Source organism: Anser cygnoides, chromosome 10 (assembly GCF_040182565.1).
Source record: "Anser cygnoides isolate HZ-2024a breed goose chromosome 10, Taihu_goose_T2T_genome, whole genome shotgun sequence".
NCBI classification, from domain to species: Eukaryota; Metazoa; Chordata; class Aves; order Anseriformes; family Anatidae; genus Anser; species Anser cygnoides.
In genome coordinates this window covers 21,748,164-21,761,005 of record NC_089882.1, presented here as the reverse complement: position 1 = coordinate 21,761,005, position 12,842 = coordinate 21,748,164, and the positions used below count along the sequence as shown (strand labels likewise).

At 36.6% G+C, this 12,842-nt stretch overlaps 1 protein-coding gene across 1 annotated transcript in view; it reads left to right on the top strand.

Annotated features, from left to right (window-relative positions):
• NUP210 (nucleoporin 210) overlaps positions 1 to 12,842 on the top strand; it is a 66,241-nt gene that overhangs the window by 39,395 nt on the left and 14,004 nt on the right. Inside the window, exons 19-30 of the mRNA XM_048046159.2 lie at positions 1,398 to 1,502; positions 1,625 to 1,726; positions 3,450 to 3,578; positions 4,288 to 4,415; positions 5,302 to 5,437; positions 5,754 to 5,816; positions 6,445 to 6,624; positions 8,045 to 8,125; positions 9,083 to 9,214; positions 9,420 to 9,578; positions 10,465 to 10,556; positions 11,865 to 12,039. Of these exons, the coding sequence (XP_047902116.2) occupies positions 1,398 to 1,502; positions 1,625 to 1,726; positions 3,450 to 3,578; positions 4,288 to 4,415; positions 5,302 to 5,437; positions 5,754 to 5,816; positions 6,445 to 6,624; positions 8,045 to 8,125; positions 9,083 to 9,214; positions 9,420 to 9,578; positions 10,465 to 10,556; positions 11,865 to 12,039 (1,482 nt within the window). The remainder of the gene's footprint in view (positions 1 to 1,397; positions 1,503 to 1,624; positions 1,727 to 3,449; positions 3,579 to 4,287; positions 4,416 to 5,301; positions 5,438 to 5,753; positions 5,817 to 6,444; positions 6,625 to 8,044; positions 8,126 to 9,082; positions 9,215 to 9,419; positions 9,579 to 10,464; positions 10,557 to 11,864; positions 12,040 to 12,842) is intronic.

Here is a 12,842-nt window from a genome sequence, read left to right as displayed (position 1 = left end):
AATTCTGTTTCAATTTTGTTAAGCAAGATTTAAATAGGTCCTTGACTATGTACAGTTCTGAATCATGTACCATGAACATAGAGTTGAGACAGAGTAAAATATGGGGCTAGTGGTTGCAGTATTTTTAATCCAAAGTGGGTCACAAATAGACATTCATAATGTGAAGTATACTATGTCCCAGTTGTCTGTAAGTCAAATTCTGCCAAATCTTGGACTGACTATTACTTCAAGTTACTAGATTAGAGAGATGGTACTGTGCCACCTGAGATACTTGGTTCTGTATCTTTTTCTCTTGAGAAAATTGAGTTGTAATCAGGGTACCTGGTGTTCTTCAGTCATTCTGTAATTTTATGTGCTCTGCTTTATTGCATCAATATTCAATATTCTTTCTCACATCTAGACATAAAAAGAAGAGTGAATTCTCTAAACTTCCTCTCACGTTGATAGAAGTTTGTATTATTTCAGTGTGGGATATATACATGCAGAATGGTACTGAAGTTCTCATGTTGTAGTCTTTGTGTTTGGGAGAAAGCTTTTCTGGTCAAAGTGTAGTTGTAGGCATCACTTCTGCTACTGTTACATGGATTTATGTGTTGCTTGTGTAAATTAGATGATTTGCTTTTTTTTTCAAATGCATTAGAAGAAGCCTGCTATATTCTCCTTTCAAAACTGTCCATACTGATTTTTTTTCTAACAGTCAAATAAAAATCTAATAGATGGTATATTAAGATGTCTTGATCACTGTTCCCTGTTTAAGTGGAACAGTCATTATGTTGTTAGGGAAAGATGACATCCTTTCTACATCAAGGAAATCACTCTACTAATTAGGTGAAATGGGTACATAATACTAACTTCCTCTAAAAACCATTTTCCCTTTTTAAGCTAATGTTGTTATGAATGAATGATTAGACTTGCATCTGGTCCAGTGTTTATGTACTTAAATTTCAGGAAGAATTTCTTTTGGTGGCCTGCTAGGAAGAATCCTAAAAAGATCTTGAAATAGAAGAAAATATTCTCTCTCCACTTGCTTGTTCTGTATGAACTTAAAGCAGGTCTCTGAGTTAATATCCTATCAGTGTATGTCAGACGTGGTTAATTGATCCTGTGAAGTCTTGAGTGCATAGGCCTTTGTTCTTTAGCTTGGACAAAGATGCAGAATATGATAGCATGTCCTGTATCTGACCTTACATGAAGAAGAACACTAGCAGCTGAGAAGAACGCTAGCAGCTGAAACAATTGCTTGACCTTGTGGATGTTCTATTAATGGAAACTTCTCCAGATCTGGCTCTTTGTTCATCTGCTTTAAGAATCCTTTCCTGCACATAAAAGAGACTTGTACCGTTTTCTAACACTTAGTGTTTGCTGTTACACCTGGTAAATGGAATTGTTTCTTTCAGTATGAACCTCTTCTACCTGTGTCTGCTGCTATTGAGCTGATTCTAGTGGAAGATGTAAAAGTCAGCCCTACCGATGTCTCCATTTACAATCACCCTGACATACAGGTAATGCATTATTCTGCTGATTATTCTAGAATATCAAGAATTATGATGTGGGTAAGGATGCCAGTTTTAGCAAAGTACGAGCAAGATGCAATTTAATTTGTGGTGCTTTTTTGTTTTTGCAGGCAGAACTGTTCATCAAAGAAGGTTCTGGATACTTTTTCATTAATACCAGTGTTGCAAACATTGTCACTGTGAGTCATGAGGAAACTCAAGGTGTTGCTTTGGTGAGTGAAGTAACATAATTTTATGTCTGTCTGGCAATCTGAATGTGTGATTTTTTTTTTTTTGTGTGTGTGTTCCAAGTATTGGAAGGGGATTGGTATTGGATGGGATGACTTTGTTCTAAATTCAGTCTCGTACTTTGAGTGTGCAACCTCTAACCCATAACAAAAAGGTTACAGGCATTGTGAACAGGATTACACATCTTCTAGAAAGCTAACAAAGCCTATCTGACACTTGCAGTAATATATTGGTTTCGTTCTTTCATATTTACACTATTTTATTTTTATTATTCTTTTAGTGGAGATGTAAGAAATCCCTTTCACACTTAAGGAGAGAAGGCATTATGTGTTTGTTTTTTTATGTCTCCAATTTTTCTTAAGGGGAAAATATAATTAACTCCAGTAAAATACTGCAGTGGTGCAGTTGTGTACTCTAGAGCAGAAGGAAGGCTTGGGTAAGAAATGAACTAAAATATGCCCTCACACAATTAGCTTTTATCATGGCAATAAAGCTAGCTATATGATAGCCTTGCTGTGTTTCAGTGCGCTGGCAACCTACATGATCTTTCAAAGCTATCGGTCCAGATCAGCTGTCCTTGCTGCTCTATAAGCATATAAAATAAAGTTTGTGTGTCACACCTGCTTCTCCACTTTGCTTGGATGCATGTTAATATATGCCCCCAGCGTATGCATCAGCAACCTGCCTTGGGAATGGCTGCCGTTCTGACAGCTGATATTTATTAAGACTTTATATTTCTTTTAATTTTGAGGCAAAAATAAGAGGGGTGCCCTCAAAGAACAAAATGACAGCTGTTCCAACTCCTCTTACTGGTTACTCCTGTAGTGCTGCCAAGTAATGCTATGAATTTTATTAAATTCCTTTGAATTGGGAGGCTTGGTTGTCGGTCACTCTTTGTTTCAGAGAATTCTTTTCCATAAGTATGGAAGAGTAGGACACCAGACATCTGTGCTGTCTCTGGCCAAAGTGAAGGTTCCTGTGGTGGAGAGAATAGTCAGGATTGTCCCTGGGGTGTGTGTAGCAAGGTCAGGCAAAACTGCAAGAGAACTGCAGAGGTAATGCGGGCAAAGGATGGAAGTGCGACCTTGAGGACGTGAATGGGGAGAGGACTTTAGGATGGGTGCCTAGCTGTGAGAGCTTTTGCTTGTGAGCAAAGCTCTGTTTCTTTATCGCTTGATTCTTGCTGTATGCTGGTGAGTGTAACGTAAAAATAAAGAAAAAATGTATTCAAGAAATACCTGACTAGTCAGTTGTTCTCCTACTTGGAAAGATCTTCCACCAGCAGTAATTGTAAAGAATCTCCTAGGAAGCAGTACTAATGCTTTACAGGCATAATCTCTATCCTCATTTTTTTCTAAAAATTTTGTTTTTCTGTCCTCTAAGAAAAGTTACATTGATTCGTTTCTGTTGTCTGTTGTTATTCTGATGGCAAAAGGAGAATAACAAAATGACACACTTGCTTCTAGATTAAGATTTTTTAATTCAGTTGCTGCCCAGGGCCGTTTGCACTAGTTCAATAGTATGATACTGTTTAAATGCATTTTACGGCTTTAATTTTGCCTCAGTGGAAGAATTATCTGTGTCTAAGGCTTGGAGACTTCGGCATCCAACTACTTCTGCCCTAAAAGGGAAACAAATTTTATCCTGTGAATGACAGACAAATGAAAATAAGAAATGCTATAGTAGAATTTTCTTTTGGCGTTGTAGGTGCATCCTCTGCTTCCAGGATCAGTGACTGTAATGATTCATGACTTGTGTTTGGCTTTCCCTGCACCAGCTAAAGCTGAAATTCATGTATCTGATATACAGGAACTGTACGTCCGAGTTGTTGACAAGGTTAGTAGCTTTGAACCAGTGTTAATAGCTGATCCAGATTGTCCTGATACCTTGTGCTGATCATAAGCATAAACCTAAAACATGTACAGGCTGGTACTACGTAGTGGTTAGGGCCCTCTGCTACAGCTGTATCACCTTAGAGAAATAGTTTTATCTCCCTGTACCTGTTTCTCCCTCCCAAATTTATGTTAGGTTCTTAATCGTTCAGAGTATCAAGTGTCTCCTACTTGATATTCAATGCAGCAGCAATCTCAACTTTTGTATTTACACATCAATGTTAATTGATAATTTATATGAACACACTAATTTACATTTCCTGTTGTTTGAAGAGCTTGAGAGCAATTCTTTTAGGAGTATATTTTGCCTCAGGGTCATTTTCTGTATGTTATGCTTTAAAAATGAACACAAAAAATGTCCACCTCACTTTACTTGCCAGCTTCAGTAAGTCTTACACAAAATAAGTGTTGATATTCCTGGATGTTTTAATTATGCCCTTGCCAGCTGAAAGACTTGAATTCATTTATTTAATTTGATACTAACTATAGCTGGCAGGGATTATTCTTTAAAAGCAGTGCTAATCTATGCTTTGGGCCATATCTCTCATACTCTACAAAAAGTGTAATATAAAATAAAACATGTATGTCAATAAATAAGAATTATTTTTAAAATAGTTGAAAATGAAAAATGACTGGATTTGACTGTATTTCAGGTGGAGATTGGAAAAACAGTTAAGGCTTATGTCAGAGTTCTGGACGACTCTAAGAAACCTTTTCTGGCTAAATACTTTACTGTCATGGATCTAAAACTAAAGGCAGCATCTCAAATTGTTTCACTTGTGTAAGTTCATGGATTCATTTTTTTTATTAATCTGCAAATGTTTATAGACAGAACAAGCAAAAATGAATAAAGATACTCTCTTGGAGGCACAGTGGTATACAATGAATGGTCTTTTGATAATGCATTTACTTCAAAAGTTGTGTTTCTAAAGTAGAGCTTCAAAGTCTTGATTACCTGTTAAATGTCCTCAAAAAATTGTTTAACTTAACCCTCTAAGTCTCGTTGGCTGATTAATGGAACTTTTCATATGCTATAACATTTCACGTGGCCATCAGCATCTTGGAAGCCATGACTTTGAAAATAATATGAGGTGAACAAATGTATTTGTGGAGACATGTTATCAAGCTCATTCTGTCTGCTTTTTATAAGCAGGTAGGTTAAATCATCGTATTGTCTAAAATCTTCTTATTTTCCAAGATCTAAACACAATGATTAAAATCAGAGGTAAAAAACTGTTTTTGGACTGATTTTTAGTGTTGAAACAATGAATAATAAAAACATTCAGCTTTGTATGGAGAAGTATTTGTTCGTTTGTGCATACATCATGCAGTACTGTCTGGCTGTATCTATCCCACTCCATTAATTCGTGTTAAGGTGTGTACTTGAGGCCTGTCCCACTGTTGCCTATACCTGTGAAATTTTTACTGGATTCCATGGCAGAGTTGTGGCCTGCACCAGCTAGCATTCTTGTTTCTATTTCATTTTAAAATGAAATACAGGCTGCGAAGAGCCGTTTCATTGTGTTTCATGTTGAGTTGTGATATTTACATAGTCACTTAATAGTTCTTATGATGAAACCGATATGTACTAAATAAGTCCGTTGCAGTTGTTATTCATGTACTTTATTCAATGAACTGATGTATTTTAATGTATTTCCTCACTACAGCCCACTTGCTGAAGCTCTTGATGACCATACTGCTGCATTTTTAGTGCATGGGGTGGCCTTAGGTCAGACTAGTCTTATGGCAACTGTTACGGACAGAAGAGGACAAAGAATCAATTCTGCTCCACAACAGATTGAAGTAAATAATTTCAGATTAAATATGTGTGTAAACAAAATCCGTTATGATAGCACAGGAATAGTATATTTTTGTTAATTTATAATATAATAATCTGCCAGAATAATCTGTTTACTTTTTCTGTTCAGAATTTACGCAAATGCTAGTCTGTTTCAGATTTGTGTTTTTCAACTGCAAATGATAAGTTTAGTTTCTGCATGCTCAATTCACTGTAATTAAGCAAATAAAGACCCAGTTTTACACTTGTGTGTAATATATCTTGACATAATTTGTCTGATTAAAATAGCATGAACACAAGTATTCGTATTTCCATTTTTAGGTCTTTCCCCCATTTAGACTACTGCCAAGGAAAGTGACCCTGATTATAGGGGCCATGATCCAGGTAAGGCATTTTCTAACATATTTTCTTTCTTTTGTAATTTCTCTTTTAAAATAAATGTGTACAATTTATTTTTTAGGAGTAAATTTTCCACGTTAGCTGTGTTCTCACTGAATGTTCTTCCCATCAAGAGAGCAGTTTCATTCTTGAGCCACCTTGCATTTGACTGTATTGCTGGATCAAAGGTTTTGTGTTTGTTGGCGTTAAAGGGAGCATAAGCTTTTCCAGTGTCAAATACCAGGGTAGCATTAATAAATCTGCCATCTGCATGAAGTTAAGTATAGTGAACTAGTTATACAAACAAGAACACAGAGCTATACCATGTGTGGTAAAGAGAAAGTGAGGTAATTATTTTTTTCTTAAACTATCTGGCCTAGACATAGCATCAAATGTCATACTGTACAAAGCACACAGTACGTTTCTGTGCTAGTTTAACGTACTTCTCAGTCCAACATCATGGATGGACCGGCATGCAGGCAAAATAAGTTCTGAGATGGTCTGGAAAGGCTCAGACAGCTTTTTCTTACTGATTACATTGAGGTGCTGAGCAGGGAAAGGTGTACACTGTGACATTAACCAGAACAAATATCTGATGAATAAATTTAGTTGTTCTGTGTGTTATTAATTGTAGATCACTTCAGAAGGAGGCCCTCAACCTCAATCCAACATCATTTTCTCCATCAGCGAGGAAAAGATTGCGTCAGTCAACAGCGCTGGACTCATCAGAGGAGTGGCAGTTGGGAATGGGACAGTAACAGGAGTGGTGCAAGCTGTTGATGCAGAGACAGGGAAGATTGTTGTGGTGTCCCAGGTGATGTATTATGCTGCTGTTTGGGGCTGACAGTCTCTAACAACTCATGGATTTAGATCAAAGAGTCTTTTTGCGTAATATTGCCATCTTGTGTACTTTACTGATTTTTTTTATCTCCTTAAAGAAAGCAGGGGTTTTTACTCCCTGGCATGTGAGCTCATGCGTTTGCTGACAAAGAAGATACCTTCAGCAGATAGTTAAGTGCTGAATCTTGCTGTATCTTAACACTAAGCTATACTGATAACCCAAGGAGACTTTATGAACAGTCTGTTTGATATCTTTCAACTTGATTTTTAAATCTAGAAAAGCCTGTTTAAAGAAGCCTTTCTAAAACAGCAGAAGGTTAAGGCAACACAAGGAAGAACAATATAGTTTAGCAGCATCTTATGTCAGTAGATGTCAGAAGGTAACTTGCCTAAGCAATCTGTTGTCTCTTAAGCTATAGGCGGGCCACGGAGAACAACATCGTCTTGTGTTGTGGTTTAAACCAGTCTAAGGAGTTAAAGCAATGAATCCCTGAATTCCACTGAAGTCTGTGTCCCTATAACTTGCTACTAGCAGAGTGTGTGGGAGCTGTTGAGCAGGCCTATAGGGAGCTCAAGTTCCTGGGACTTGCATGATGCTCAGAGCAACATGCGCTGGGCCAGAGCTTATGGCTCTTCATTTGAGGTCAAGGGAGGAAGGCTGCTGCATACCACAGAGTTCTGCTGCTTGAAAGATGTCACTACAGTTCAAGAAGAAACTAAGTAACTTAAAGAAAAAAAAAAGTGTCTCTATATATACCTATATACGGGTGTACACTGTAATGAGGGAGCAGCAGCATGCCCTGATGTTTGTCAGGAAGCAGAATGAACTTAAAGGTAAAACTACTGCCCAGTGAGGGCCAGATCTGACATTTCCTCCATGATATACAATAGAAATAAAAATCTGTCAGGAATATAAGGATATTGTGAAGAGAAGACATCAGAGTATCACATATATCATCCTTTTATTCTTGATTATCACCTTTGGTGTTTACTGTTTTCATTTCCTTCTAAATTCTTTCAACATGTTTGTTGTTGTTTGTTAACTTTTGGGATTATTCATCTGTCTCCCAGTGACTCCTACGATCTAGTTCCTTGCTGTCTGTCACCTCTCAGCTCCATCATTCATCATGTCAGTAACCTTGAGCAGAGTGTATGTGTGTGTGTTTTAATTTAGATGGCATCTTTAAATGCCTGTCAATTTACCAAAAAGGTAGTTCTTCTGTAATCTTTTAGTCGAATACTGACTTATATCCATCTGTATTTTTCTGTAGTAAGTCACATGCAAATCACGTCATTATCTAATCTCTATTGTCAAAACAGTGAATGGATCCCAAAAGTGAAATACAGTTCACACTTAACAAATGTTTACAATGCCGGACCTTCTTTGTTTTTAGGACAAAGTGGAAGTTGAAGTTGTACAGCTGACAGCTGTTAGAATTCATGCACCAATTACACGAATGAAAACCGGTACACAGGTCAGTTGATTTATGATTAACTTTTATTGCCTTAAATTTTTGACCTGCAAGTTGTGATCATTCTTACTAGAAAATCTGATAATACCACCCCAGCCCTGAGTGGCCTCCTGTTCTGAGGGTTACCACTGCTGATGCAGGAATTCATGTGCTTTCAATGGCAAAGCTCCAGAGCTGAATGTGTTAAAGAAAACAAAATGGGACAAGTTTACCTTGTACACATGACTGATTTTCAGAAATCCAGGCCCTGCTGAAGAAGCATTATTTAATCAGTTAATCTGAAGAAGTGTTCTTTCATCTTCATTCTAGTTGTAGTGGAGGCTTTCTTCCTTTGTATATTAAAAATCTGCAGTATATCCGCTGATATATTGTACAGATACTGTACAAATTGTTTTTAATAAGTTGTACTCAGACTCTGTATTTCTCCTAGAAGTTACTTAATCAAAATAGCCAGAGATTTTAGGTTGTTTTGGTGATTTAAAAAAAAATATTAAATCCCTGTTTTGCGTTTATATGCTATGTTGTCTTAATTTGGGGATATGGAAGAAGGTTGTTGTCCTGAGCAAACAGTTAATCAGAGAGAGCATCTAGGCAAAGATGTAGAAAGCATGAGCATATGACTTAACTAAGATGAAGTGATTTGATGCTACAAATGGAACAAATTAATTAATTAATTAATCTTTTCTGTTGGAAAACTGGTACTTGTTATTTTTTGTAGAGCATGTAGCATATGAGAGAGGATCAAAATGTACTTTCTTACAAGATGGTGTGGTTTGTTGGTTGTAATTTTTTTTTTTTGGAGTCTACTGCATGGTGCACCCTTGCAACGTATACAGCAGCCAAACTGTTTCCTTCGTAAGAATTAGCATCTCTTGATCAATGAATTTTAAGTTTGTTTGCTGTGTGCAGGTTTAGTTATCATCCTTGAATTACCTAAGACAGTGGTTTCTCTATTTCTAGATGCCAGTTTATGTAGTGGGCATCACCAGTAGTCAGACACCTTTTTCGTTTGGCAATGCAGTGCCGGGGTTAACATTCCACTGGTCTGTCACAAAGAGGGATACTCTGGACATAAAGACAAGACACAACGAGGTAATACGTGTGTGTGTGTGTGCATGCTTGTATGTATGTGTATCTTGGGAAAAGGAAACTGCCATGTAATAGGCATTAAGAAAATATTGTTGCTTCCACTTGCTCAAAATCAAAGAGCCATTGTCAGTGTTGGGTGTGGCCCTTCCTCTATATCAATATCAACTCTTTCCATGAGTAAAACTTTGATTGCTTTCTTCTGTCCAAGGCTTCTTTTCAGCTTCCTGCGAAATACAACTTTGCAATGGATGTTTACGGCAGAGTAAAGGGAAGAACAGGCCTGAAAGTTGTTGTGAAGGTCCTTGATCCTGCAGCTAACCAGTTTTACAACATGGCAAGAGAACTGTCTGATGAAATCCAAATTCAGGTATGATGATGTCGTGTAATTTTCTAATATTTCAGAGCTGAATTTAAGCCCGTATTTGAAGTCGGGAATTTTAAATGCAAAAATGTTGTTCTGACCTTGGCTCATCTTTGAGCCCTTACTGTTGTTGTATAATGTTCCTGTATTTGGAAACCTGCAAGTTCCAGCTGTTGGCAAGTTTTTGCACTGAATAGCTACACACTGGTGTAATGCCTGAGTGAAATTCAGGAGTTTAGATTCTGGTGTAGACCACCTGAAATTGAGGTGACTTTTACTTTTTGCAGGTAAGCAATGTTGTATGAAAACCTTGGTTCTGTAGTACCTCCTTGCATGCTAATACTTCTTGCATGTAGTGGTTATCTTGTATGTCTATGCAAGTGTGTCAGCTTGGATCAGGAATTAACTTTTGAAATGAATCTCCCATTGTTTCCACTTACCATGCTTTGAAGAGCAGTTTCAAAGTATGTGAACTGGATTCCTTTATGTGGAACAAAAACTGGAAGATGTGTTTGAGGAATGCACCTCTGTGGACGTTCCCTCCATGGGATCACACTAGGGGTTGTCTAAAATAATCTGGGACAACGTGGGGTCTCCAACACTGCTTCACTTGACAGATCTGCTTCTTTGTTCAAACTGCTTGGTAGTGTCAATATAGCCATAGAAATGAATGCTCTTCAGAATAATTTTTAAAAGATGGTCTGTATCGCCTTCTCAAATATTCATGTTTAATTTTCTGATTTTCTGGCTTTTAACTTATATATAACATTTTATCTTACATAAGATTATGGTTTTTTTTTTTTTTTTTTGGTTTTTTTTGTTATTTTGAAGATGAAGTAAATGGCTTGCTGTGCACAGCAGTAGGCTAAAGTGCCTTTTATTTATTTTCCAGGTATATGAAAAACTTCATCTAGTCACTCCAGAAGTGGAAACAGAACAGATCTTAATGTCACCAAATTCCTTTATTAAACTTCAGACAAACAGGTTAGAGACCATTTTTAAATACTATGATTTGTGTCAACAGTTTATCAAAACTGTAAAGCAATTTTGTGTAAGGTAATTTTTGCTGTTTCAATCTTTTAAAAAGGGTATTACAGTACATCCATATAATACACAACTTATCTGGTGATGACTAGTATCTTATCTCTACTCTTGGTTTCTTTCAAATCTTGTGTTGGTTAGATAGTAGCTTGATAATTTATTTGATATTTGGAACTTTTAGATGCAGAGCCAGTTAAAGCAGTTGCATGCTTCCACCAGAGTTTTCATAGGTAATGAAAGCTTTATAGAAAATAGTTCTCTGCATTTCTCACACAGAGGCTATGGCTAGATTTTGAGATTAAAATGTCCTTCCCAAATGAGGTAACATTTTTAGTCTGCAGGCTTGTTTCGGGCTTGATATTTGGTTGCTCTTCTAAGCAATTTATTCTGATTAATTAGTGATTAATTTGCTATATAGCCGTTTGTAAACTTTTTTCCCAGCATCTTCACTATCTACTATTGCAGCCTGAACTCTACCGCCAAAAAAATTGCACTGTTGCCAGGAAAAGGGCAGCTAAAATACAGCTTGAATACTAGGCTTCTTAGGATAAAGTAGGCTATTTCTATCTGGATGGAAAAGCTTAGGAGGAAAAGAAAAACAATTATTATAGTATTTCGGAAGTTGTGATAAGTGATACTTAAAAGCAGCTAATGTCTCAGAATGCCAACTAGTGAGTTTATGTATTTGCTCACTTTATTAATATGCAAATACAATGGTGAGAGTTACTCCAAAAATTAACCTTGTCTACAAAACCATTTCCTGGAAACTGATGAGATCCACTTAATCATGTCCCTGACTTTGTCTCTAATACCAGCATTGACCCTGGCAGAGTATCTGCCTCTAAATATCATTTACAGAAAATGACTACAGAAGCTGCATGTAGTAGTAGCCTTTGCCATTATTGTTTGGAACCAAGTTTGCATCAAGAAATGATAACACTGATCGGCAATGGGCAACAACTAGGTTTCAGTAAATGCATAAACCCAGATGAGACTTTGTCTAAGTAAGCTTGAAACAGAACTGGATCTTTTCCTTTTTAGATTAGAGCATATTCTTCTCGGTTTATATTGCAAAGATATAGAAAAATGTATACCAGATTAGGACTCTTCTATGATTCTGTGTCTTAGATTTGCATAATATATTGGTATAAATACGGTTTTACTTATTTACATGAGTTCCCTGTTTTTTCTTTGTGTTTGTTTTTTCGTGTGTATGTGTGTCTTTTTTTGTTTGTTTGTTTTTTCCTTAAGGGACCGAGTGGCTTCCCTGAGTTACCGTGTCCTGGATGGACCAGATAAAGTTCCTGTTGTAAAAATTGATGAAAGAGGTGTCCTTAATTCTGGGTCTTTGATAGGGTTATCAACAATTGAAGTAATTTCACAAGAATCATTTGGGATTAACCAGACAATTGTAGCTGCTGTTAAGGTAATATTTTTCTCTTTCTCTTTACCGGGAGTTGTAACTTGATGTAGTTTTCTGTTAGTAGGATATTTTTATTACTGCATCAGAGTCGGTTAAATGCACATTATAAATTTCCTTTCTGAAAAATGTATAGGAATTAATAGCTTTGGGCTTTGAAAAAAAAGTTTAGTATACAAGCTAGATAGAGATTAAATCCCACCAAATTCTTAAATATGGTACATCTTACAAAAAGTCTTTGGGTGAATGTACCTTTAAAAAAAAATCCTAAAAATTCTACAGAAGTTCAAATAAATAATAAAAAAGATATTACTGTTATAACCATGCATTTGACAATAACTGAAAAAAGTAAACATCATCTGCAGTAATGAACATAAATACCTTACTAGAGATGCTGTGTGTGATACCTAGATTTTCTAGATACCAGTAGTAACTGTAGAGCCCCCAGATTTAATTTTCTACACTGTTTCCCAGCTGTTTAGCTTTTACATAATGAGAGCCTCTGCATGAGAAGACACAGCAGAAGCAATAAGTTCCCTGTGTTTGGTGAGCTGGCAAGGAGCATGTCCAAGGCTGCTGTGTGCCTAAACTACACTGAAATATGGATTCTTTAAGGAAATACAAATCTGTAGCAAAACTTGACAGTTTGGTTTCAGGCCAACAAAACGTCTTTCTTTCCCCAACCATCATCTGTTAAACTAAATGCTGTTACATGAAGTATAATACATCTTACTTACTGGATGCTTAAGGCACTTCATTTCTGTTCAGAAGTCCTTGTCCCAAGAACTTTCTTCATCTGGCAACATGAG